The sequence below is a fragment of the Microplitis mediator genome, chromosome 2, assembly GCF_029852145.1.
Source record: "Microplitis mediator isolate UGA2020A chromosome 2, iyMicMedi2.1, whole genome shotgun sequence".
NCBI classification, from domain to species: Eukaryota; Metazoa; Arthropoda; class Insecta; order Hymenoptera; family Braconidae; genus Microplitis; species Microplitis mediator.
In genome coordinates, this window is record NC_079970.1 from 962,988 (window position 1) to 990,049 (window position 27,062).

General features: G+C 33.4%; 1 protein-coding gene and 2 long non-coding RNA genes across 5 annotated transcripts; 1 reads left to right on the top strand and 2 right to left on the bottom strand.

The window, feature by feature from the left end:
- Positions 1-1,735: 1,735 nt before the first annotated feature.
- On the bottom strand, positions 1,736-4,397 carry LOC130662930 (uncharacterized). Its single transcript, XR_008989124.1, has 3 exons — positions 4,088-4,397; positions 3,823-4,022; positions 1,736-3,710 (listed from the first exon to the last, which is right to left on the bottom strand). It is a non-coding gene; the product is annotated as an uncharacterized LOC130662930 (long non-coding RNA).
- A 293-nt stretch (positions 4,398-4,690) lies between these two features.
- On the bottom strand, positions 4,691-5,571 carry LOC130662929 (uncharacterized). Its single transcript, XR_008989123.1, has 3 exons — positions 5,456-5,571; positions 5,210-5,338; positions 4,691-5,009 (listed from the first exon to the last, which is right to left on the bottom strand). It is a non-coding gene; the product is annotated as an uncharacterized LOC130662929 (long non-coding RNA).
- A 270-nt stretch (positions 5,572-5,841) lies between these two features.
- Positions 5,842-27,021, top strand: LOC130662927 (uncharacterized). 3 transcript variants are annotated; one of them, XM_057461906.1, is made up of 9 exons: positions 5,842-5,986; positions 6,066-6,218; positions 8,709-8,887; positions 12,538-12,722; positions 14,560-14,798; positions 14,882-15,160; positions 21,735-22,071; positions 24,433-24,748; positions 24,850-27,021. In XM_057461906.1, the coding sequence occupies exons 3-9, from the start codon at positions 8,726-8,728 to the stop codon at positions 25,060-25,062; spliced, it is 1,731 nt and encodes a 576-aa protein (XP_057317889.1). In that variant the 5' UTR covers positions 5,842-5,986; positions 6,066-6,218; positions 8,709-8,725; the 3' UTR covers positions 25,063-27,021. The 3 variants fall into 3 exon arrangements, with proteins under 3 accessions (XP_057317889.1, XP_057317887.1, XP_057317888.1); XM_057461904.1 differs by lacking the exons at positions 5,842-5,986; positions 6,066-6,218 and adding exons at positions 7,202-7,491; positions 7,562-7,723 and having other exon boundaries at positions 24,850-27,019; XM_057461905.1 differs by lacking the exons at positions 5,842-5,986; positions 6,066-6,218 and adding an exon at positions 7,202-7,491 and having other exon boundaries at positions 24,850-27,020.
- Positions 27,022-27,062: the final 41 nt, after the last annotated feature.

Below are 27,062 nucleotides of genomic sequence, written 5' to 3' on the forward strand. Positions count from 1 at the left end.
TAAATAAATATAAATAAATAAAATAGATAGAAAGAAGTGATGGTATATGACGTAGGCGTAAAGCTTTCCTCCTCACATGTAATGGTTTATGGCACGCCAGTAGCCTTAGGGTTTATTTTATTTAGTTTTTTTTGACGTTGTATATATATATATATATATATATATATATATATATATATATATATTTGCTGAGATCTTGGGCTTGTTATTTAACCAATCGCGATGCTGAGTAATGACATTCTGATAAATGACTCAATGCATTGACACTGAAAATCAACACATCTCTTTTATTAAATAAAATAATAAATATGCAATTAAAATTTATTATTTAGTCATCCGTGAGTTTAAATGTTTAATGATGATTAATTATTTTTATTGTTAATAGTAAATTATAATGATAAAGTAATCTATTGATCGAGACCTTTGTGCACTCAAGGCTGTGATGAGCATAAGTTTGAGAGAGTTCCCAGTAATAATAATTCTGGGACAAAACCTATAATTAAAATTCCTTAAGTCACTCTTGGGAAATTTCTACGGTGAAATTAAATATGTCGGTCATCCAATTGCTTTGACACTCGAGTGAAAAATTTCTAATTGATATTTCCTGCTATCATACACGATAATAAATAATATACATCAAACATTCTAATACTTTCGATTATTAAATAAGTCTGTTAATTCCAACACTCATTTTTTTTTTCTATTTTTTTTTTTTTTTCATTATCTTGTTTACTTTTTTATAAACTTTGTTTTTAGATTCTTGATGTGAAATCGTGTTTGATTAAGGTGTGGTGTATTGACAACAAAGTTCTCCGTCTTCATTTTTTATTTCATCTCTTCCTCCTTTGTCTTATTCTTTTTCACTCGCGACATGTACAACTATTCCGATATACATAACGCATTGACATACCAGACGTGAATCCTATATTCATGAATTTTTACTTTTTTATTTGTTTATTATTATAATCGATTCATTTAATGGGCACTTTTTCCTCACCTGCTTCAAATGTTAATTTCAAAATTAGACTGACCCCCATTTTTTGAATTCAACCCCAAAACTGACCATTTCTTCCAATAATACCTACACTCAAAAAATTAAATGATAGGAATTATCATCTAGTGATGGTAAAATTTTTACTATCAGTCCGATGGTAGTGAATATTATCTAGATGATTGTATACATCATCTAGATCGTAAGTTTACCATATGGATGATAATTGTTACGATCATGTATGTTAATTAGAGTTAATTATTATTATCATTCTACACAGAAAAAAAGGATTTCTTAATGCAAGAAATTTTTATTTGTCCCAAAAAAATTTTTTGAATTATAAATTGAAAACTAAAAATTTCTTGGAGCGAGAATAAATTTTTTTAGAGCAAGAAAAAAGTTTTTGAACCGAGAAATTTTTTCTTGGCTCAAGAAAATTTTTGTTTTCAATTTTTAATACAAAAAATTTCTTGCGCCAAAAAATTATTTTTTTCTGTGTAGGATAGCTGAATCTCTTGGATTCAGAAAAATCCTAGAGACAAAACGCTAGCACAAAAAAAATTTCGGGAAGAAACGGAAGACATTAATCTTCAAATTTCAGTGACTTCAAAGTGAGCACAGAAGTAATGCAGTAGCTGAGTAAAATGAATAAATTATAGATTTAAATTTTAAGACCTAAAGTACATTCGATATTAATAACGCCCTCGTAATTTTTAATTAATCTAAAACTATAAAAAGAGAAGAAGCCAAGAATTCCTTTTTTCTGTCTATAATAATTTTATTTTATTTATTAACAAACTAGTAATGGTACAAAATGAATAATTACTATAATTTATTTAGAGTAGGAAAAGTATCTCTGAGCGGAATGTTGTCTCAGTAGTTCGATATATGTTCGATTACTCTTTGTGGAAATTATAATAATAATCTTCTTCTTTCTTCTTACTTCTTATATTACATCTAATGTTATACAAGAACCAGACATCATTTATGATCGCCCTGTAACGTTGTATATACACATTTTATTTTGCACATTAATTCTTATGTACATCTTGGCATTACATCACGATGAAACTTTCTACATGCTTTTTCACATTCATGCGAGCACATATATTTATATAAATACATACATATATATATTTATATAAATATGTATTATTAATGTGTATACAGTACCCATGACAAAAAGTCATCTTCAGCGCTAAATCATACCGGATGAAGTGTAATCTTAAAGCATCGTTGCAATACTTACATTAATACTTGAATTAAAGTTGTTAAATGCATCTGCATTTTTATTCTCATATTTTTATAATAATTACTTACAAAAAAAAATAACAACTTCCAGCATTTGTCTTAAAGTCATCGCTTTTTCTCGTCATCACTTTTTTAAATCCTCTTTACACGAGCATTTATGTCAAAACATATTCATCGTAAATCCTAATTAATCTCTTTCATTTTTTATTGTGGCACATAATCTCTCTTCAAAGCTACTATATCAGTTGTCCATCATAATCATCACTGCTAAAGTTGTCAGGACTTTTTTTTTATAATCGATATCACAGCGAGGAAAAATAAAATACATTTCAGTGAGATAATTTTCTGAGATTAATTCTTGTTTCCGCTGGTTGTTGATGTTTAAGCCGGTAGCACGTGATTATTCAATATATATATATATATCTATATATTTTTTTTTATTGACATTTTTACCTTATCAATGCAGGCATCGTAACTGCGGAGAATCTTCCAGCTTATTTACTTACGTTGAGTAACAACCGACTGAATGTAATTTCTTTTAAGCTTCACGACAAGTAGTCTTATATGAGCTTATATATAATTCATACCATTGGAAATGGGTTTAAATAAAATATTATAATAACATTAATAATATAAAAAACATATATATGTAGCCTTTGAAATTATATCGCGATAGGATTCTTAATATAACTTCTTACAGATAAAGGTTTTATATATATTAAAGTTTAAAATATAATATTTATAACTTGTGATAAAGCGTAAGATATAAATCTAATGTATTAAAATTTTTTCATTCTCTTTTTCTGCTCGTTTTTGTTGATGCGCGTACTCATATATAAAGACAAACATATTTGCTGCTCTGCATAATAAAGTACGAGTCAGTAAGTCGCACGCAAGACAATTCACAATTTGTAACAAAAGGTTTAATGAAATGAGTTTAAGAAAAGTGAGTCATGACCCGACCGATTTATTTATATAGATATATATATATGCACACATATATTACGTTGCGTATTGTTTTCAATCTCAAATCGCTGGTCCATGACACTGTACTCGTCTATGGTCGATTATAGTGGGGAGGGGGACAAAATGGGGTACACACAAAAAAAAAAAATTCTTGACTGAAGGTAAATATTCTTGATTCAAGAAAATTTTTTTGGAGACCTAAATTTTCTCAGATAAAGTAGAAATCTTCTCCAACCAAGACGAATTCTCTTGGCTCAAGAAAATCTTGACTTGGTTCCCGAAAACGTTTGTCTTCAAAAATATTTTCTTGACTTAAGACATCTGTTTTTTCTGTGTACCCTCAAGATTTTATAAAAAAAAGTTTGTTTTTATACTCAATATAATTGAGGATTATTTTGAAATTTTTTCAAAATTCGAAAGTGTCAGTCGAAAAATGTTAATGACTTTTATTCCCCCCCTCTCTTATATTCACACCTTAGCCTTGTAGATCTTACGACGACACCTGGAAAAATAAAAAAAATTTGAAGTGTTTTATAATTAGATATATATGTATATTCTTATGATAAAATATTTGTTTTGAATAATGTTATAATAAGTAATGTACAGTGACTTACCAAGGCGATAATAATATCATGTGCTGGTCGGAGCGAGGTAATAAGCGGGAAGATAACTCTGCAAGCACGTGATCGCGGTCCTTCGCGGAATGGCATCTTTTAAAAAGATACAAGAGATGTTGTGTTAATGTTATCTGTCAGTTTTGACCGTTGGTTTAATTAGACACATCAGCATGGATCATTATTGGGTACAGTGATAGCTATAATATTGGAAAACGGTTATATATTATTGCTACGGAAATATAAATATATAGCAAGCTCTTACAAGTTCAATGTCCCTCTATTTATTTTTATTTTATTTATATTTTTTTCTTTCCAAGAATTACTACGACTTCCTGTGATATAACATGCACATAGCTGTTTTTATCGTCATCAAAATCAACAGTTTACGAGGATAACTTTGAGATTCGAATAGAGTCTACACGGAAAAAAAATTCACGGATTTTTTACGATTTAACTATCGTAATTTTCATTATATAGTATTGTAACGCTGGACTATAAGTTTTCAATAATAATTTTTACAATAGACTATCGTAATTTTTATTTTATAATTTATACTACTACCTGAAAGAAAAAATCAGATACTATAGAGTAAATTATACAATTTGCGTCAACATAAATTCTAATACAACTATCGTAAAATGAATGAGTCGGTAATGTAGAATTTCTTTAAATATAAAATAATAATTAGAAGTCAATGGAGTAAAATATATTTTCTTAAGAAAGTAGAACTTATAATTAATAGAAAAGAAAAATTTATCATTTGGAATTTTTTTTTTTTTTTAACAGTTAAATTAAGAAGGAAAATACAATCTCGAAATAAAAATAAAACATGTTGAAGTAGTAATAATAAAATATTTATTTAATATTTTTTCAAATATATTTTTTTGGTGTATATAAAATTTAGTATTAATTATTTTAACTTTATAAGTTATAATATTACATCAGATTCCAAAAGTATTATAATTTTTTCCTTTTGAATAAATAACTCATTTCTTTGTATTCAAAATACGCACATGTAGAAAATTTAAAAAAACCATAGGTGCAATTTTTTCGAATACTTTTTTTCTATAATTTATCATTTGTAAAAAAATCCAAAAATTATTAGGCGTCTGCTAACTTCAGTATCCATAAAGAAACTTTAAATGTCCATAATTTGAGGTTATTGTCGACAAATGAAGAATATCCTGTAACAAAATTAGGAGAATTGAATTTATTAGAAAAAATAAATTTTCATTCATTTAGAATCATTTATCCTATGACCACATAATACTACTAAATTGTTTATAAAAATAAACTTCATGTCCAGATAAATAATTTTAAAACGAACGATATACCCACAGAATATTCAGTTTAATAAAAATTAAATAGTATAAATTATACTTACACTACCAAATTATTATATTCCAGAATCTATGTAGGTTTGTTATGAAGAAAGCACAGTTTTTTTTTTAAATTTCTTATTTACAATTGTCCGAAAAACGTCATGAAAAATAACCTCTATTTCTGCACTACACTGTGGATAAAGATGAACTGATTTATAAATATATATAGTTGAACCACAAATAATACAGACAAAGTAGATGTCATCATTTGTATATATATATATATATATATATATATATATACTCACACAAGCATCACATCATGGTATTGTGACATTTGTCTTTCATACGGAAACGCTTCAGATGGCATATACTATACCATGTCAAAAAATTTACAATTCAACTATCGTAATTTTTGTGACTTGTATTGTAAAAACATAGAGGCAGCACTGTAAATTAAGAGGAAGAATAAAAGAATAAATATTATAATTAAATCTCATTTTTTATTCTTTTACTATTTACGATAGTAACATTGTAATATTTCTTATTGAATTTTATACAACAAGCTCTTAATAAAATTACGATAGTGAATAGTAAAAAATCTTTTACAAACTGTAAATTTTCGTATCATATATTTGAAAGTTACAGATAATAAAAGTATAGTCCAGGATTACGATAGTAATATTGGAATTTTTCGTCGAATTTTTTTTCCGTGTATGCACGAGAAAATTCGCCTCACCTTGGCATGGGTTTGATGCACTTCAGAGTACAGCTCGAGAGATTGTTATTACTTTAAACATTTATTTCCTCATATAAAAACACGTGTTACTATTTTAATGGTAAGTAAAATAAAAATCTTTAGCAACTCACCGTTATAAATTTATTGCACCATAAGAATAATCATTTTTATTGTGTTAGTTAACGCGTCAATATAACGCGCGCAGCTCTAAAATAGTCAGGTGGCCATCAATCATCGGGAGTACAAGAGGCGTTGCAGGCCAATAGTGACAAGATTAATGTCGCTCTATTTAAGTCGATTGCCTGCTGCGAATTATGCGAAAGAGAAAGATGGTATGTATATACATGTATATATACATATTTATAATATTATAAAAGAGACGATGAACCTGCGCACTTTCACAATCTCCAATTGGAATTTGCGCAAGACTCGGCTCTTTACAGGTGGTCCATCGTCCATCGGTTGTAAATTATTTTAAGATTATTGACATGTGTAGCAGACCGACATGTTAAGTCTGCGTACTTATCGATACAAGTATCTGTAGTTTTGCGGTTCTTACATATTTAAATAATTACAAGCCTTTGAATCTTTGGAAAATTAATTACGTTAGCTGTCACAACATGTCAATTGGAACCTGGTACTGACAATCATCATAATGACATTCTCACTTTAATTTATAAAAAATATATAATATAAATGTTACTTAGGTATCACCCCGTATAAGTATACCAGGTAAATTTAAACCGCGACGGGCCTTCTCAACCCACGAGCGGTAACTTCCCCTGGCCGAGGGAGGCCAGCAAGAACCAGTCGAGTGGGGACAAGACAAGACACCTTGCTGGTCATTCTTTATCCTCTACTCATAAGATCACCAAAGAGCGGGCATTAAATTTAAAATTTATGTTTGTTCGCTCCGGCAATCCACCTGCTATAGTACTTTGTGGTGGATCACAATGCAGCAGGAAATGGTGATGCCTGTAAATGGAGTAACTGTTGCGTTATATTAGGCAAGTTTGTAAAATAACGATAGCTAAGTTTGGACGAAATCTCCTAACCGAGAAGCTCGCTCTAGTCTTAAAATTATCGAGCATCGGTCGGTCGATCGGACGCCAAGGTGTGGCGAGAGCGAACTCTCCTCCTCGTTTCACGTTTCTCTGATATTCCCCTGCCCCCACTTTGAACGCCACCGCCGGCAGCTCCTACTGTCCTTCTCCGTTCCCTTTCCTGCTATACGGCGAGTCCCTCTCCAGTTCGTCTGCACACCAGCAGCCCCTTCTCCTGGACTTACCTGGCAATCCACCCGTAAGTTCGTCGCTCGTTCGGTCCATTGCGGTGTTTCGCGCCGCGCAGTTGACACGCCGTGTGTACAATCACTTTTTACCTGTTGCTAGACTGTGTTGATAGTAATAATATTATAAATAGTACCAATAATAATAATAATAATAATAATAAATAATAATAATAATAATAATGTCCTGGAATATAATTTAAAAATAAACATCGTAAGCTCAACAACAAAAGTGCAATGAACCGGTGATAGTAAAAAATAATATTACCAGTAAAAGAGATTCGTGTCAGTGAATCCAAGTGTGCTAAAACGACAAGGTGGATTTTTAATTCTTGTACAATAATTTTAATTCTCATACTTGTTCTTCATCTTCTTCTTCTTCTTCAGTATTTTTTTGGAGCAGTATTCACAATTGGCTGTTGGTTGCTTTCTTCACGATCCTGTCTCTGTTACTCTCTTACTGCGTAGTCTCGGTTTAGAACCAACCATAAACCGTATTATTATTTACCAGAGAGACGGACGAGAGACGCGCATTCTCCTGGCATTAAGGTGAGTTGCGTGCTTACTTCTTCTTCTTCTTCTTCGTCTTGTTCTTGTTCTTGTTTGGGTTAAACTTCCTCCAGTTATTCTTATTCTTCTTCCTTGTAGTTTTGCCGGTATAACTTTTATTCTCAATAGCAATCTACCGGGTTGTCTTGATGAAATTTATCCCAACTTTAGCCAGGAAAAGTCGCCGGGGCTTAACTCGGTATGTAATTTTAATCTAAATTAGTTGAAAGTAAGAACCAGCGCGGATGGTAATATGGTTTCACTGACGGTGTACACTCTCGAGCGGTTACAAAAGAAACATCAGACAGAACAGAGCCAAGAGCCAAGTCAGAGCCAATTGCTCTCAAGTCAAACTCTCTTGAAGGCTGATCGGTGGGAACCCGGTGATTCGCAGGAGTAGAGATGGATAACGTGGAAACGGGTTTAAGTATGAAAGTAATTGAGGAAGTGGACGGGTGCACGAAGTACCCGAAGCTACACTACGACGGACAATCATCGGAGTAGTTTAAGAGTTTAAGCTTTAGCTTGAGCCAAAGGCTAGCCGTCCTTATTATACAAAGACGTGTAAGTTAAGTGCATTACATAGGAAGCGAGTGGAAAACGTTGGCAGCGGCTAAAGACTCAACTGCTTTGACAGCTAAACTATCCTACCATGTACTGCATATACGCGCGGTATATGTATACACCAACTACTTGTACTGAAACTCGGTGCTCTGTGCTCTGTGCTCTGTGTTGATGAACTCTCTTTTACGTAACTTCAGAGTCCGGTTACGGCTGTAAAAAATCCTTCTTCTCTTCTGTCGGAATGATTGCCTTGTTTGGTGGAACCTGTTGATTAACTATTTTCGCAAGGATATACTTTTTAAAAGTAATATTCATCGTTGCCTTGAGTTTAAACTGGAAATTCCTGGGTCTAGATGTAGGATGGAACTAAAGTTTGATGGATCGGTGGATCGCTGATGGTACAATGATGCTTTTGATTTAGTTTGTTACAGTTGAGCGATGGCCTTGAGGCTTCGCAGTAGCAAAGATGTCAAGAAAAGCTCATACTACGTATGGTATTTGGGAGCGAGGGAGGCCAAAGGCGTGGATGCTATGCCAGGTGCCATAGCATATCTCCTCGAGCGTGAAAGACTCCAAGAACCTTTCAAGGTCACACTGCAGGTAAGAGATCCTGAGAGAAAGACTTGGGGTAAAACTATTTTTGCGTGAGTGGTGCTGATGTTGGTGCTGGTGCTGGTGCTGGTGGAGTGAGTCAGTGAGTGAGGAACCTGTTTTTTATTAGTATTTTAACTTTTGAACAAGATTATTTAAAATTAGAATATAAACAATAAAATCCACATTATACGATGGTATTAATGCTTATTCTTATCTTGCTCGGGGTTAAATTTACCGGTCGACACTTAAAATTTTAAGTTTAAATTCCTAATCGCACTTTTACAGTCCGGTCGACATATAAATTTAAAATTCAAAGTGTCTTGAGGCTATTTACATTCCCCATGGCTTTTTACTTTTTACCTCTTGCCAAATATTTTTGTATACATTTAAATTATTTATCGTTTTATTTTTAATGCTGTTGAAATTGATATTATTATTATGTTTTTTTTCTTCATTATTTATTTTTAATCATAAAGAAAATAAAGAGGACACTGTGATGAATAAGAAAATTTAAATTGCAAGTGAATTACTATTCTTAAAATAGTTACATCTTTTCATAATTAACCATGAATTCCATCGCAATACCATCGCAATCACAATCACCATCAGCATCATCGTATTTTCTTAAATTAACAAATCGTGAAATTCATAATCTTTATCTCACTCTCATTCTCCGCGATATTTAAATCCGAAAGTAGAAAACTTTGATAAAATTTTAAAATTAGGTCTGTCTAGTGTGACGACGGCTTTTAAATTCCCGAGATTTATTACTTATTAGTCATAGGATTCATCAGCAGGTGAAAGGAGAAATTTTTTAGTCTCAATTTAGAATTACGCTGAGCAACAAGCGGTTAAGAAAAATATATAAATTTATCAACAAGTTTACTGCCATCATGTCCATGTCCTTTGCCGGCATTTGTTTGCATTGTGTGCAGTTAAATAAAAGTTGTATGCGCGTGTGGGGGATTGCATGTTCGCCGGAGAACGACCAGTGTAAGCATTTGAATCTGGAAAAGGAGTAGAGATAGTGGCCCGATTTTAAGCGAATTACTTTAGTCGCGACCGCGTTTTACAGCGCAATAAACCTCCTTAGCGTGTTATTGTGTAGGCGCAAGTACATTCTGAGTGTCAATGTAATACACATGCGTGCGCACATGTGCATGCCAAGTGTTATTCGAAAGCACAATGTGACTGACGCGGCATAATAACTCATTACTCATTACCATTACTACCAATATTACCATTATTATTATTATTACTACCATTAGAGAGACACCATCAACGCTAACGGACAGCTAAGGAAGTAAAATGCCAGAACTTTCGCCAGCGGATTGTGTCATTTTATTATTTGCTAATTCATGCGTTTATTTGCACTCTCACATCAGATAAGGGTTGATTACGTTCGTGGGAACCGCACAAAATATAACTGAAAAGGATAAAAATTCTAAGTAAAAAAAAAAAAAATTAAACATAAACATAAACAACAATATCCCCTTGTCAATTAGAGACTCATTTATAATAAATGCATTAACTTACTACTACCAAGAATGTAAAAGCCTATTCTATGAAAAATGTACAAATACAAGATCCAAGTTGCTAGTTCTACCAAAAATAAACAAAACTATTAGTACTCAGAATGCTTATTATGTAGCAATTAAATATTTTAACAAACTCCCTGCTGATATGAAAACTATAGACTGTAGTAAAAAATTGTTAAAAAAAAAGTTAAGTTACTGGATAAGAAACCTTAATGGTTAACATGCTTAAAAAATGTAATGGAAAATGCGAGTATTTGATTGGATATTTCTTTTCTGATAATTATTTATAATTTTGTATTTCTTTCTTTATAAATTTATTACTTTTTGTACTTATTATCTCTTTGCATTGTATTATCGACAAAAATTGTATAAAAAGTATATGTATTATAAAATTGATATTTTTGTACTGGTTCTATAAACAGGTGTCTTTACACCCCGATAGAATTCCTTACCAGATAAATAAATAAATAAATAAATAAATAAACATTGAGACCGAGACCGTAAATAATGAAAAGAGAAATGCGTGTTGACAAGATGATTGCAAGAAAGCAATAGCTTATGATCGAGTTACATTATAATTTCTCTCCGAGTCGTCGATCAACGTAATCGGCAAGACAGTAACCGAGCACACGTGTTTAAGTATCCATAAACTTTGAGGATTTACACTCCAGATCGTCGTTAGATCACTTTGGCGTTCAGTTGAGATGCTAGATGATTTTGGGAAAATAGATGTCATTGGTAATTCTAAACTGTGCGGTATAATGTATTAGATTTAATAAAGTAGTTGGAGTAAAGCACATAGAAAGTAGGCAGAAGAGTATTAAGGCATACGCGCATATAATCTAAAAAAGGAAACGTATAGAGTAATAGATGAGTTGTCTACTATAATACGGAGTCCTGAGAATAGTTTTCCGCAATCTGATGGCAAAATCGTCTACGACTGCTCGTACAGATTATTATTGTTATTGTAACTTAAATCAAAGTTTTATGTACATACATATTTATGTATATACATAATTGCGTAATTGTAATTGCACATTAAGCGGCAACGACAAAGACCGGTACGAGTACGCGGACGACATCAGTGACGACTAAAAGTCATTTCGAGAAAGTTTAGATGGATGATTGCTGATGCCTGTTACGTTATGCTGATTGTGTTAGAATGAGCAGGAGGGGGTCCCGAGATCTTTGTCACGATAGACGAACTCTATAGACATGTCGCATAATCTATTGGCAAGATGATGATGAGAACTGTCGACAGTCTGGTGTTATTGTAGTCGAGGATTAAGTTAATAATCAATCTCTTTTCTTATTCAGTCTTTGTTCTCCAGAAAGTGTTCCGAGGCGATCTTTTAAATTTTTTCATTCACTAAAAATCTATGTCTGTTATTGTATATAATTTTTAATAATTTTATATATTTTTCCTTTCTCCGTCAAAGTATTCTAATGCCAATAACCTCGATTACCGCTGTGAAAACTCGTAGCTTCCGGGATATAAGTCATTGGTTGGAGATAACGGTGATGCCGATGACGCTTGCGCTTACAATGAGTCTTTGGTTGGTCTATCTGTGTAACAAGTCGGTGTACTGAGCCCATCATCGGTCACGAGCTGTATTGTATATATGTATCAATGTAGTACAAAGTCTTTGTATTGGTGAGTTACGACACTGTGAGCTCAGCACACCATACAGCATATATATATTTATATATTTATATATACCAGTCTCCAATAATATGCTTTTCTAAAGGGGTGAGGAAATAAAAAATGTATATTAAGAAATATGGGAATTAAAGATCGGATGAGCATTCCCTGGCGTTCTAAACCGCCTACCGATTGATTATTACTCGAGGATAGTGAGGAGAGTTAAATCTAAAGTTGCTTATAGATACCGATATTATATACCAAGAGCCGTAAGCCAAGAAGGTGTGCAATGAATGAGAAAATATAATAGTTTGTAGGCATGCTAGCTGGCGGTCTATTATAATGCCGTGTGATACTTACACACTTAAATCACGATGAATAGATAAATTTATATGAATGTTATAATAATAATGATAATGTAAATAAATAAATATTAATCACTGGCATTCACTTATGGACAATTGTTGTGCCAACAGGTCAGCAGCAAAGGCTTGAAGATTATTCAGACAGTACATCCAGGTATGTCGACGAAGGCTGCTGTGAAACATCTTGTGCCAGGTCACGCTGTTCTTGCAGCTGTACAACGGGAGGACGTCGTCGCTGCTACTCTTCTTCTTCCCAATCCAGCTACTAACAATCCTGTTCACGTTCACGCCTACAGGTTTGTAAGGCTTCAAACACCTTTTATTTATAATTATTATTTTATCTTTCCTGCACGCAATCACACAGACATTTACTGGAGACGCGGTCATTCTAGTCTCCAGGCGGCCGGTAAATTTCTACACTGAAAAATTTTGGAGTAAACGCGGAGTGAAATAAATATTTAATGAAATAAAATCCAGTAGGACACGGGATATAAATGCTAGGCCAGAGTATAACCTGTAACACATGAGAATACAATGGCACTGAGAGTAGAGTAACACAGAATTAATTAGACTCCGCAGCTGGAATTGAGTAACCCAGGACACTATTGTATATAAAAAATATTAAGCGATACGTTCAACACAATGAAGACAAGTGTTTCGATGGATTTACTTTTTTTGTTCCCGATTTTTTGCTCAAGCTATCTGAGAAACCGTAAAGTCAATGCTAGTAAAACTTTTAAATAATAAAATAATAACACGCTGGGATGATTATTGTTCTGTAGTAAAAAGAGATGGTCTCTTACCGAGAATCGGATTTAATCCCGACTTATTTTCATTACTTAAGACCAATTTTAAAATAATAACCGCGCCAGCCGTCTCGAGTCTTAACTTCCGAATGTAAAATACAAATATATGAGTTTTATTTTCTTCTCGGATATGTATCTGTTGGTACTCTTAGCAGTGTAAGCGTCAGTCTATACAAATGAAGGCCATCCAGTTCGCCATCTCTCAGATGTTAAATATCTTGCGCATTATCCTGGTGCTCGTTATACGACCTCGCCTACGTCGTTAATTAACGATTTTCACGATTCCTAACGGTGGTTTATCCTTACAAGCTGCCTTCATCTGATGTTGATGTTGACGGTGATGGCAACAGTGCCGGGAGACCTATAGAACAACGTAATTTTAATAATTTAATGCTTGTATTAAACATTATCATCCTCATAGCCGGCACCTAGTCCCAGAAGCTTTTACGTATTATACTCTGAGTTATTTCTCACACGCTTGTATCTACACACCATTTGAATTCTTTTATAAGACTACCTGTTAGCAACACATACTATCTACATTCACACACATACATGCGCACATGGACCGCGCGCGAAAACATATTACGGTGCATGTCTATTTAAAACGAGGAAATTGCGTTGGCAGTGTGCGAATTACTCCATTCACGGTTTACAATCTTATTTAAACCCGTTGGTAAATTATTTATTATAGTAATGCTTGTATACACTCATATATTTATTTATTTATTTATTTCCTATTTATTATTTGGTAATTTTCATAACGATTATTGCCGCACAATTGACCTGTTTGTTTAAAGATCCATAACTAAAAAATTAATGACTCTATAATATTATAGTACTGGCATAAAAATTAAATCACGAAACTAGTGCAAGTTTGATACTATATTATTATCCTGTTATTATTTTATTTTATATCTTTATATATAAATTAATTACATTTTTCAAACGGTTTTTAGATTTTTTCGTCGAATCGAAATAATTGATTCGACTTTCGAGCCGATCTGAATTATTCCCAAGTTTTCGGATCATTTTAAAACTTTATTTTTAACGACTTAAAATTGTGATATTTTTGTCAGAGTCAATATCTCTAATATTTTTAAAATATATTTGTGGGCGCACACAGAAAAAACAGATATCTTGAGTCAAGAAAATATTTTTGAAGACAAACGTTTTCGGGAACCAAGTCAAGATTTTCTTGAGCCAAGAGAATTCGTCTTGGTTGGAGAAGATTTCTACTTTATCTGAGAAAATTTAGATCTACAAAAAAATTTTCTTGAATCAAGAATATTTACCTTCAGTCGAGAATTTTTTTTTTTGTGTGCAGATGTGATTCAGTAGAAACTGCCGAAATTCTCGGCGCTCAATTAAAAGCTCTTGCCTCAAATTCCGACAACTCTGCAAAGATAAACGGATCAGACAGCAGAATTAGGAGTAATATAGGAAGTGATGGTCGGAGTACAAGAGAATCAGAGTCATCTGAGGGCAGCGGAGAGCACAGACACATTCCAGTTCAGTCGGCTACTATTTACGAGTCACTGGCTGCTGAATTGAGAGCGAAATTGGGTATTCTTCATAAATATTCATTGACTTGTGGGTTAAAAATGAATAAATAACCATAGCTGGTGTGTCTTTACGGTCTGATTCAGGTAGAGGTAACTCTGGTGACAATGACGTAGGACCAATATTACTGCCACCGCGTGACTACGATACTGTACACAGACACCGTGGAAATCTCGCAGGTATCGAATTCCGACGTTGTCTCAATCAAAATATCGTGGGTGGCAACACGGCGATCGAGAGAGGCGGAACACGTAGCGCTGCCAGCAGTGGTATCGGCTCGGACAGTGCGGCTACTCCGCCCCCGTATCAACCACATCATCCTCTGGGTCCACGACCTTCTCGGCCATCCAGAGATACTTCTTCTGGTGAGTTATTCACCTGACTTAAATATAATACACAATCCACAATAATTATCCTCCATATAGGGGAGGGTGGGGCAGAGCGGCCCCCCTGAAATTTTGACCAAAAAAAAAATTTTTTTTTTTTCGACTAATTACTATAAATTCGATATGTTTGCGCATTTTTACCCCTACGCATGACATTTGGGGCAAAATGGACAAGCCCGAAATTTTGAAAAAGTGATTTTTTCATATTTCTATCATCAAATTAAAAAAAAATTATTATAATTCCACATTTCTAGCCCTACGCATAACACCTGGGGCAAAATGGACCAGCCGAAACTTCCGAAAAAATTATTTTTTCATATTTTTCGGCCGTTTCTTTATGGAAGAGGCAAATTTGGTCACTAAAAATTTATAAAAATTAAATTGTTTTTTTTAGTTGATAAATTTTTGAAATAAAGTAAAATTATAGAATTGATTTTTTTTTTTATTAAATAACAATTAGTAATTAAGGTAATCGAGAGTGAACGATTTTTTACGCTTTAAAAAATTTTTTTCGAGTAATATAAAACCAAAAATAGTTGTCAAGAGAAAGAAATACGTTCTTAATGATGAAAACAATTTAAAAAAAAAAAAAACAAAAAAACAAATTTTTTTATCACTTTTTGAAGGGGGCCGCTCTGCCCCACAAAAAAAAAAAAAATTTCAGAATTTTGGCAAAATGTCCATAAATTTGTTCGAAATAGGACAAAAGTAAAGTGATCTTATGGTTGAAAGCCACAAAAAAAAATAATTGGCTTAGGGGGGCCGCTCTGCCCCACCCTCCCCTACATCTCTCACCTCTTAATCTTATCACGCCATTTATTTATTAAGCATTCAAATAATCTATTAATTTAATTATCACATAAATATTTATTTAACGGTACACTTATTATTGAGCTGACCTTTAAATCAAATAAATTTTCTTAATTTATGTAATAAAACGACTGGTAAATTTAATGTGTCGATATCTTTAGCTTTTTAGTAAGACATAGACATACTTTCTAAGATTATTGTCAAATTGAAATATATGTAAGTAGCAAGAGGAAGGAATTCCATTTGGTTAATATGAAGAAACAAATTACCGATTTTATCAGCGGGTTTTTAAAATGTCGACACTATTAATATCCTAAAAATGGGCAATTTCTAATCCCGGTGTCCAGAAACCAGATACTGGCCAGCAACTTTTTTGGGCGCGAAATTGGTTTTGATGAAGAGATTGACTCTCAGCTGGACAAAAAGCGGATTGGGCTGCTGTTGTTGCTGGTCACTGGATAATATTGAGGGGCGTCGGCTGTAAAAGGAATTTGGACACTTTCTACTCGCAGAACAGGTTAACGTAGATGTAGATAAATGAACGTGTATGGATGGTAATTTAAATATAAATGTAAATATAATACATAGACATGTTTATTGTTAAACGTACATGTGTTTATATCACGGACTTAGAGTTGGCTGTAAGCAGATAGCAGCATAAAATAACACAAAGAATAGCATGGCATTGGACTCGAATCTTCCTCCTGGCGTGTGTGTATTATGTATAGAAACCTGCCCCGTTAACCCAGTTGAGAGAATATATGGTGACTTTTGGAACATGAAAAGAAGTTTAAAGAGAATAATGAAAGTCAACAAAGTTAAATAAAAGAATAATAATCAAGCAGAAAAGAAAAAAAAATTTATATACAAAGTTGGAGTCCGTAACGAAAATCACGTACGTTCGATTTTAATCAGTGTCGCATAAATATTTAAAATCAGCTCAGACAGACTATCGCTTTACTCTACTCGGCAACCAACAATTGCCCAATCTGTAGTACAGTACACTACTGTAGTAATTTAAAGTTAATTTATATTACTGGGTACTGCCGGTCTTAAGATTAATGTATTTACGGATTTAATATTTTTTGTGCAAGGCCCAGACAGAAGACAAGTAATTTAATCTCTCCGACGCCGACACCTTACGTAATTACCTTGTACACTCGTAGATGATGAATAAAAGGTGTATAATGACAATGACAAAACCGAGATGAAAAAGTATTATAAAAATAATTTTCACGGCTCATGCTGCTGAAGAAACGAAAGGGATTTTAAATACGAGTATCAGTAGAGAGTAAAGTTCTGCCGGGCGGTGTTTATACATTAACCAGTGATGTGTATATGGGTTTAAATTATTCTCCCTCGCTGTGTTCTTCACAGCTCGCGGCACATTTTTAATAATGCATGACGCCCGAGACCAACTAACCCACCAGGTAAATTAATATATACAAGAGTTATAAGACATATAGTTACAAGAAGCGTACAACAACTTGTAGGTTCTGTATAATAACACTTTATTGTCTATATATATATATATTTTCTTTATGAATCATACATACAGAGGATTGTGATGATATGGAAGGCCCAGCGATCTCACTCAGTCATCGCGGTCACGCGATTTTTAATGGGCCACTGACCCACATGTATTGTTGATACTGATTGTGATTATGATGATGATGATGAGGAGGAAAAATGAAATGCTGAATGCCGGAGAATGAGATGAATCGATGACGTTGATGTTGATGTTGATGGGTGATGTTGATCCCGATCCCGATGCCGGGGACGAGTACAAGGGAACATAAAGTTGTAAAGTGCATTGAGTAAGGTTGAAGTGAGAGCTCTATGAGCATGTGTGCGGACACATTTTGCTGGGCACCTGTTGCCGCGGAGAGTCCCGTTAGGACGACGTACTCGCGACAGGTAGCACCGTGTGGCTGGTGTACGTTGAGTTCTCTCATTCTCCTGCTCACCTCTCGTGTCCCCGTAAGTCGCGCTTCGGTTTAACGCTCGCACACCACCAGAGACTATCGGAGACCCGACTCAGGTGTGCGCTAATGTAAGCTGGCTTACTTTTCATCCCGGTTATTGCCGAGCACATGGCATACTTTGTTTTATATATATTATATATATAGATATAGACCTGAGCACACCACCATGCGCGGTACATTTGCGTAACTTCCGTTTACTTTATCACACCTCGACTGAATTATCATGAGGGAAACGGGCTGCAAGTGATTTATGGTTTTTATTCAAATAGCTGCTTTTTTACTCTCTTTTTTATCGATTAATGATTCTCTACACGAATAATTATTCTCATTTGAAATGCTACGGTGTCATACGAAAACCAAAGCATGTTGGCCACCTTTACACAGAAAAAAAGGATTTCTTGGCGCAAAAAATTTTTTCTTGTTCTAAGAAAATTTTTACTTGACCCAAGAAATTTTTTGTATTATAAAGTGAAAAAAAAACTTTTTTTGGGGTAAGATAAAATTTTCTCGGAACAAGAAAAACATTTTTAGGCGAGAAAAAAATTCTTGAGCCAAGAAAAATTTTTGTCTTCAATTCATAATACAAAATATTTCTTGCGCCAAGAAATTCTTTTTTTCTGTGTAGAAATTGAATTAAACACATGCGAAAATTACTACGACCATAGTAAAATTTACACCGAAAAAAAACAGATTTTTGGCGCAAGAAATTTTTTATCACCTCAAAAAATTCTTTTTTTCTACGTAAATTTGACTGTACTCGTAGTGATGTTTGCTTGTGTTTATTTTAATTTCTAGAGGTGGGCAGCATACTCCGGCTTTACTATGACACCATAACATTTAAAACAAGAATAATTGCTCGGTGTACGTTAGTTGACAACTTGTAGATACTTATTCGGTTATATCAGCAACTAACCTTCGGCATTGATAGAACAATGTGTTAATTTATAGTATCCCCTGTATAAAAATGAATGCCGGAAGAGATTATCTTTGAATAACAAGTAGCCAAAGTCTATATAAAATACATTTAAAAGAGAATCACAACATGAGTCAGATTAGGTAACGAAAAACACCTTGAATAAATAACTTAACGTCTGGATTGGTAGACTTGTGTAATGCAGTAACAATAATTATTGAATTACAAGGTAAGGTAAATAAAAAAAGTCATGGGCCCGAGCGAGTGATATTGCTTTTGACTAAAGAATTTCAAGGATCCTTTTATTATATTTTTATTTATAATTAAATATGACGAAAATAATAAATAGTAGGAAGCTATCGAGTATTTGAGACGTCAAGCGAGATGACGAAAAGGAAAAGTATCTTTCAAACTCAATATCACCCAGCATTCGCTGCGGTACTTTTTACTTTATTGTCAGGTTACACATCGAATTTAAATTCCTGTTTACTAGCAACAAAAAAACGCCGTACAGCTTCAGTCCTTTTTTTATCAAATCATTTTTTGCTCTCTTAGAATATACCTCTGGTGTATTACTCCATGAACAATCGGTGATTGGCTGTGGAGAAAGAGAAAACTTAAATAAAATGACTTTAACAAGTTGGAGAGCTTTTATTTTTAGTACGAACCGTAAAAAGTTATAAATTCCTCAAGGTATTTTTATCTCCGTCATTATCATTCTCCATCATCTACTCCGACTATTATTTTCTATTTTAAATAAATTTATTTTCTCTGGAATTTAGAGAAAGTGTTACAACTCAAATCTAACAAGACAATTTTGCGAAAACGCAGTTGCAAGATGAATTTCAAGATCTATTCTTCTTCCGGACAGAAATTCTATAGAAAATCAGGACCACTGGCGTACACTGTAAAAAGAGCGGTGTTAAAAATGGACTCGTTTTAACTCCGCCCGGTGTTAAAATGAAATTACACCGGTGTAGGAGGAGTAATACACCGGTGTTAAAAATACCGGTGTTAAAGCGGGGTAACCGGAGTAAAAGCGGAGTAATGCCGGTGTAAAAGCGGGGTAAATTGCGTCCGCTTGGAGTATTAACTTTAAAGATTATAAAACACAAAAAATGTCAGTTCTTTATGAAAATTAATAAAAAATATCATTTTCTAACAAGTATAGTGATCGAGTAAGTAAAAATATTCACAAAGTAAAATATTTTAACACCGTTAATAAATATCTACACCAGTGGCGGCGTTATTTTAACACTGGTCTAGAATATTTACACCGATGGCGGCGTTATTTTAACACCGGTACAGGATATTTACACCGTTGGCGGCGTTATTTTCACACCGCTTTCAGGGGTAAATTTAACACCGATAATTTGTTAAAATTATCGTACACAGAAAAAAAAGTTATCTTGAGTCAAGAACATATTTTTGAAGACAAACGTTTTCGGGAACCAAGTCAAGATTTTCTTGAGCCAAGAGAATTTGTCTTGGTTAAAAAAAATTCGTCTTGGTCGGAGAAGATTTCTACTTTATCTGAAAAAATTTAGGTCTCCAAAAAAATTTTCTTGAATCAAGAATATTTACCTTTAGTCGAGAATTTTTTTTTTTCTGTGTAGGTGTTAACCTACACCGCTTGGACTTACCCCGGTGATTTTTTACAGTGTATGAGAAAAAATCATTTTTTTACCATGGACGAAAAATATCCGATCGAGGGTAAAAAGAAGGTGAAATGTATGGGAAACCTCTTTTCTGTACAACTGATCGGTTAAAAATATCATAAAAACATAAGTATCTTCTGCAAGGTGGTCATGCGCAAGTGCTTAAAGTCTGGAGACAATCGTGCTGACTCTCGCCTGTTGTATGGTTACAGTGTAGGGTCATTGAGCAGTCTACTTGTCAAGCTAGTTACCATACCATGCCCTGGTAGTTGGTATCGGTGCAGAGGAGTATAGGCCAGGATCGTAAATTTTTGTGTGAATCAACACGAGTGTCCTCACGGCGTGAGAAGGTTCCGCATTCTCGGCCCACAGCCCGAGGCTCCGTTCCAGTCGTTCCAGTGTTATGTATAAAAGAGTGTAGAGGAGCCGCTTATTCGAATCTCCATCGTGTGTCCTACTCGAGGCATACAACCCATACCCATACCCAGCATGTCTTGAGCATATCTACTCGTGAAAATAAATAAAAGAGAGGGAATCCTCCATACTCTTCTTATTCCAATATCTCTTTGAATCTCTTAGCGTGTGGTTGGTTCGTTGGTATTTACTTTAAACCTCATGGCCTCCTTGTATATCACCAGCACTCCTTTACCACCACTATCCCGGTTCCCGATGTAATGCTTTCAAGACTCACCACCACCAGCGAAACTCTCCTTGATCAAACCTCAAGATTTAATGTCTCTTGTCTTAACTTGTGTGTCTTTTCCATCTCCAGTCCAAGTACTCGTGGTAGTTTGTACATATATACATATACAACTTACCAAACTTCTTAAATATATATGTATATATATTCTTACTTTGGTTCTCTGTATTATAATCTTAGATCTCGACACTATCACAATTTATATTACAAAGTCATTCATTAAATGGCTCGAGGTATTTGTTGTTAATTTTACAAACTTAATATTTTATATTTTCTTTCTCGCCTTACCTCGTATTCTCATTTCGTCGGCTGTTAACGGGTTTACGATGATTATTAAAATTTAAAGATGAAGAGAGATAGCTCGTGATGTCATAAAACCAAAATAATTCCGTTTAAAAACTAAATACCCGAGGAGAGAAATTTAAACTTATAAATTAATTTTATAATTAAATTTTTTTTACTTACTAAGTAATTATTATTCCCGCAGATGAAGATTGGGGTGGAGCTAATGAGGACAGTGAGTATCTGCAGGATCAAAATTCAAATGTGGCGCTGCCAAGAGTTAACAGGAGTCCTGAGAGATCAATCGGTCTTACCCGCGGCGCATCGCCGAACAGCTCAAATAGGATCCGAAGAGCGCCTGAATTGAGACAACGATCTCCCAGTCCCCAGTATCAGCCCAAAGTAGATCCCATCGAGGTTACAAGCCCGCGGGAAAGATTTCAGGACGCCAAGGAGATGTTCAAGGCCATGGAACGAGAGAATAACGCGAGGCCAGTGATCGTCAGGCCCAGAGAATCCAGTGAGAACCGCGGAAAGCACAAGTGAGTTGCTATTTTTTTATACTTTTCACGCAATAATTATTTAATTTTTCTCTGAAAAAAAGAAATTAAATGTGGAAAAAAAAATAAAAATGAAGCAGTGATATAAATATAAATAATTAGTGTGTAATTACGGAAACAAGATAAAATGCAGAGAAAAAATAATGAGCGTAAATTTAAAAAATACTTAAATGCATTTATTTTAATTTAACCAAGTGGCTATAAAACAATAATTATATTGTGCATTTGCTATTCATTTCACGCACTTGAAGCACTTATACACATTACAGACAAGACAGCAGTTTAAACTTTAGATGATGAAACCAAAGAATAAAAATAATAAATAAAATAGGCATTGACGTGTCCTGAATGTCCAAGATAAAAATCCTCATGTTTTATGCTAAATTTATTTATTTTATAAATGGGTGCTGTTAATGAGTTGTTAGATTTATCTTTTAAATATTATTTTCATTGAATGTAGTTAGAGTCGGCATATTTCAATATACCGGTAATTTAAACTTATGAGAATTTTATTACTATAATAATATTTAAATCCAACGGTTGCGAATTAAGTTTAATGATCTTACGAGGCTAAGGAACTTTTTTAAACCCGTTGCACAGCGAAAATAATGACAGGCATCTGTGCATGGCTACCCAGTCGCGTGTTGGCCAAATTGTCTTTTTCTGGTATAGACGCGTAATTTGACAAACAATCTACACACTGTAATATCAAAACCACTACATCTGTCATACATTTTTATATATATCATATACAGTGTAAAGAATCGGGAGTCAATTCGGAGTGATTACAGATTTTATTTAAATCCGAATTCCCGCCGATTCGGAGTTTTAGTATTAAAGTAAACTCTAGGGTGATTCAAAAAACAAACAAATTTTTTTTTGTTCCAAACAGGTTCAAAAGTTTCGTTTAGATAAAAAAAGACGCCTGTGAAAATTAGAGCTCTTAATATTAATATTATTAATTTTTATTTTAATGTCATGCTCATAAAAAAATTGTCTTCTGATCGATTTTAAGAGCTTGACATTAAAATAAAAATAACTAGAAAACAATGCGGAATTTGAATGAACTTTATTAAAAATAATTTGTAGGGAATAAAATTGTCTACAAAAAAAGTCCAATGATATTTTGTAATAGGTCTGATAGTTTCGCCGGAAAAGTAAGAAAATCTCAAAATTTAATATGAATTCGACTTCAACCTCGAATAACTTTTGAACGAATAGATTCCTCGAAAAATAATAAGAATCTTTTTTTGTAGAGCATTCAATTCCCTACAAAAATATGCCTGCCAATTATTCCTATGATGCATCGTTAGCTACTTATAAAAATCAGAAGACGTAAAAAGAATTTTTTCCATGTTATTCGTATGGGAAATAGAAAAGTGCAATGCGGACAATGTTAATATTAATATTAAGAGCTCTAATTTTCACAGGCGTCTTTTTTTATCTAAACGAAACTTTTGAACCTGTTTGGAAGAAAAAAAAAAAATTTGTTTGTTTTTTGAATCTCCCTAGTAAACTCCCCTTCGGAGTAAATTTCACTCAAATTTTGTGGGACTTTGTTTCAAAATGCACAGCAATATTTTGCTTGGAGACTTAAAAAAAAACTTGACCGGAACTTATCAGGCGACATAAATCCAGTAAAGTGACAGCTCAAGGTTGCAATTATAATTACTTAGCTCTATAACTCTTAATGTCTTTTTAAAGTTTGATACGGAGTCCAGTTCCTCGTAGGCTCGTAGGCTTGTAGTCTTCCTGTATATCTCGATTTAAATGCTAATTTCTCCCTGTACAATCTAATCCTATATGGTTAATCATTCGAGTAATACAAGTGATCAAGTATAGATTAACATTGGCCCGTAACCGCGGTACAGACTGCATTAAATAAGAGAGTTTTGTTTTATTATTTCTCCAATCTCTGGGACTTTCTAAGCTCAGTAATTGTACGGATTTTTATTAATCTAAAAAGAGTGAAGTGTATATAAATATGAGATTAAACAGTTTCACTAGACTGGATCCAGCAGCAGAACGTCTACCTTGACGTCGAGTCTTTTAGTTTTAATGTTAATCTTTTACTTACTTTGTTGTATTGAATTCATATACGGGCGAGTAAGACTTGAAAGTTTATGGCTAGAAAGGGAGACTTAGACTCAGACTCAGACTTGACTGGTCGAGAGGGAATGTTGCCTTTAGGAAACTGAAAATGATTTATTACCATCTGGAAATAAATATTTAAAAAGATTAAATACCTGGTGTGCGATAGAACCTGTTGCGGTTTATGTTAATGTTTACAAATGATACTCCGATGTATGTATGACTAATTAAATTATTTGATCCTATTATCAGGCTGGAGCAGTCACGGCAGCTCCACGAGATCGACCGGACTCGGCATCTCACATCAAGTATCTCTCATTCGGCTCCTGTTCATCATGATCACCTGGTGAGACGCAGTCATCCGAACCTGGAACGTGATAAAGAACGTGACCGGGGTGACTACAGGAGCAAGCCATCACGAACTAGAGTACAAAACTATTCATCTGTTGACCATTTAGCTGAAATAGAATTGTCTTCATCCCGACCAAGACCTAGAAGTTTTTATGACAACTCGTCTAGTGGTAGAGTAGATCAGAAGGACTCAAGACATGTCATGGATCTTCGAGAGGTACATTTATAATATAACAGATATATGTATATATGTGTAGATTTTAATTTGTATCAAAGATTGAAGATAAAGGCAGCTAACAAGTTGTTTTTTATTTGTAGAGAGAATCAAGGGAACGGCACTCACGTGATCTGATGCGTGAAAAAACACGAATAAGACCGATGGCTTATCAAGAAATTCCTAAACATGATAGATATCATCTCGATAGAGAAAATTCGAGACAGAGTTTTGAAATTTTACCGACACCTGGTAGATACCGTCACAGTTACGCTGAGCCGCCGAGACTCGGACTCGCAGCACTTGATCCTTATTAATTTAAATTTATTTTATAAATATAAAACAACACTATATATAGATATACATATTTGTATTTATATATACCCTGTTGATTAATGGATTAATGAAATATTTAATTAACTGGTATATCGTTTACCACTGATGCATCGTTATCATTATCTTATTCAAGTGCTGGCTGTCATATACACATACATTGATGATATTGGCTGTACGGTGTACGCAGCCATCCACTGATGGCCATCTCTTCTCTTTCCTCCTCGCCGACGAGTTGTCATTTTTATTATTATTATTATTATTATTATTATTATTATTAATATTATTAACTCGCGAGGCATGCGGGCGTTTAAATGACCTGTCGCCAACAAGAGACGTTGTTAAATCATGTTATTAATTATTATACTCTGTACTTTTGTTGCTTGTCTTGATTACTTGTGGTACTCGATTAACGTCGGCCATACATTAGACCAAGTGAAAATAGAATTTTAAAAATAATTTATCTTTATATTTATATGCACTTGGCATTGCGAAGGGGAAAGATAATGAGAGAGATCTATATCCAGCCTCGCTGGACAGCCGTCTCTTTTTTTTAAAAAAGTGTTGGTATCTTTAAAAACCGGCATCTTGGATTTATAAATATGTGTACTTTTTTTTTAATAATAATAATAATATTAATTATTATTATTATACTTTTATCTCTGTATGTAATGTTATATTTTGTAATTGTTATACTGAGAGAAATCTCACTGACAATAATTATAATAATAAGCAATAAGTAATAATAATTATACGATAACAATAATAATAATAAATAATAATGAGCGTAGGTACTCAGTACTAAAATTATTATTAAGTTGTTTTAATAATTATTTTCATTGACCTCTCGGTAATGATGATCGGGAAGCCCAGGGCTCGAGACCTCTCTGGCTATGGAACCGGTCCGTTCTCTGGATGCTATTGCCGTACAGTTTATTGGTAGTTATCTTTTAAAAACCACAACACGACCTCGTTTGATCAAATTGTTATGTCGGCAACGTGAAAGTTTGATGGATAAAAAATTTTTACGTGCTTTTTATTATTTTCGTCTGTTAATGAGTTATTAATGTACTTAAATATATAAATATTTCATCATATCCTTGAGAAATTTTTTTACAGAAAAAATTAGACAATTGTCTAATAATTTTGTTGTTTAATTAAAAATTTTTTTACTAACCGACATCTCAAAATTATTTTTCCAGTGAGTCGATAACGAAATCTAGAGAACTAGATAAGCGATCACTGTTAATATGAGACATAAAATTTTGGGCTTAAGCATTTATAAATATATGTTCCCATGGGAATATGTGAGGGATATATTTGTATAGATTTCAAACTATGCTAGAATTTTTTTAAAGACTTTGAAGTTAAAATGGAAAGTGGTATCAATGATAGTAATAAAAGCGTTTGGAAAAAATATACACGCGAGTCACGGACCGGGAGTGAAATTTAACGTGTTTCAAAATTTATAAGTATATATTTATTATGCAAATAACGCAATGGTGCGAAATTTATAAATTTTTCATACTGCGTCGCAAATCACCAGATGCATAATATTGATTTCTGATATATGTATTATATATTATATATCATGTATAACTTTCTTGCAATGGTATTTTTTTTTATTTTAAAATCACTTCACGGTCACATTTTTATGTTAAATCATTTTTTATTAAATTTATATATATATATATATATGTACGGAGTAAATGAAAGTAATATGCCTTTCTAACGTACGTACTTAACATTGCAGTACTCAGTCATGCTTGAAAATTTATCTCTTATCAAAATTCTATTATACGGCAATTTAAAATATTTTTATTACTTAAATAAATATACAAAAGTCAAGGCTCCAATAATTCAAATTTCCCGGTTGCCGGAACTTATTTTCCCTCTTAAAAAAATTTCTATTAATTTCTTCAGTAAATAATAAATCTATCGCGTCTGATGTAATTAAAATTCTTTTCTCTAAAATATATAAAAT

What these genes read in the sequence shown, in the direction of transcription:
- LOC130662927 (XM_057461906.1), top strand. Translation starts at nt 8,726, where the DNA reads ATGGCCTTGAGGCTTCGCAGTAGCAAAGATGTCAAGAAAAGCTCATAC. An exon ending in CTTTCAAGGTCACACTGCAG is followed by an intron (nt 8,888 to 12,537) that starts GTAAGAGATCCT and finishes TTGTGCCAACAG; the next exon opens with GTCAGCAGCAAAGGCTTGAA. An exon ending in GTTCACGTTCACGCCTACAG is followed by an intron (nt 12,723 to 14,559) that starts GTTTGTAAGGCT and finishes TTTTGTGTGCAG; the next exon opens with ATGTGATTCAGTAGAAACTG.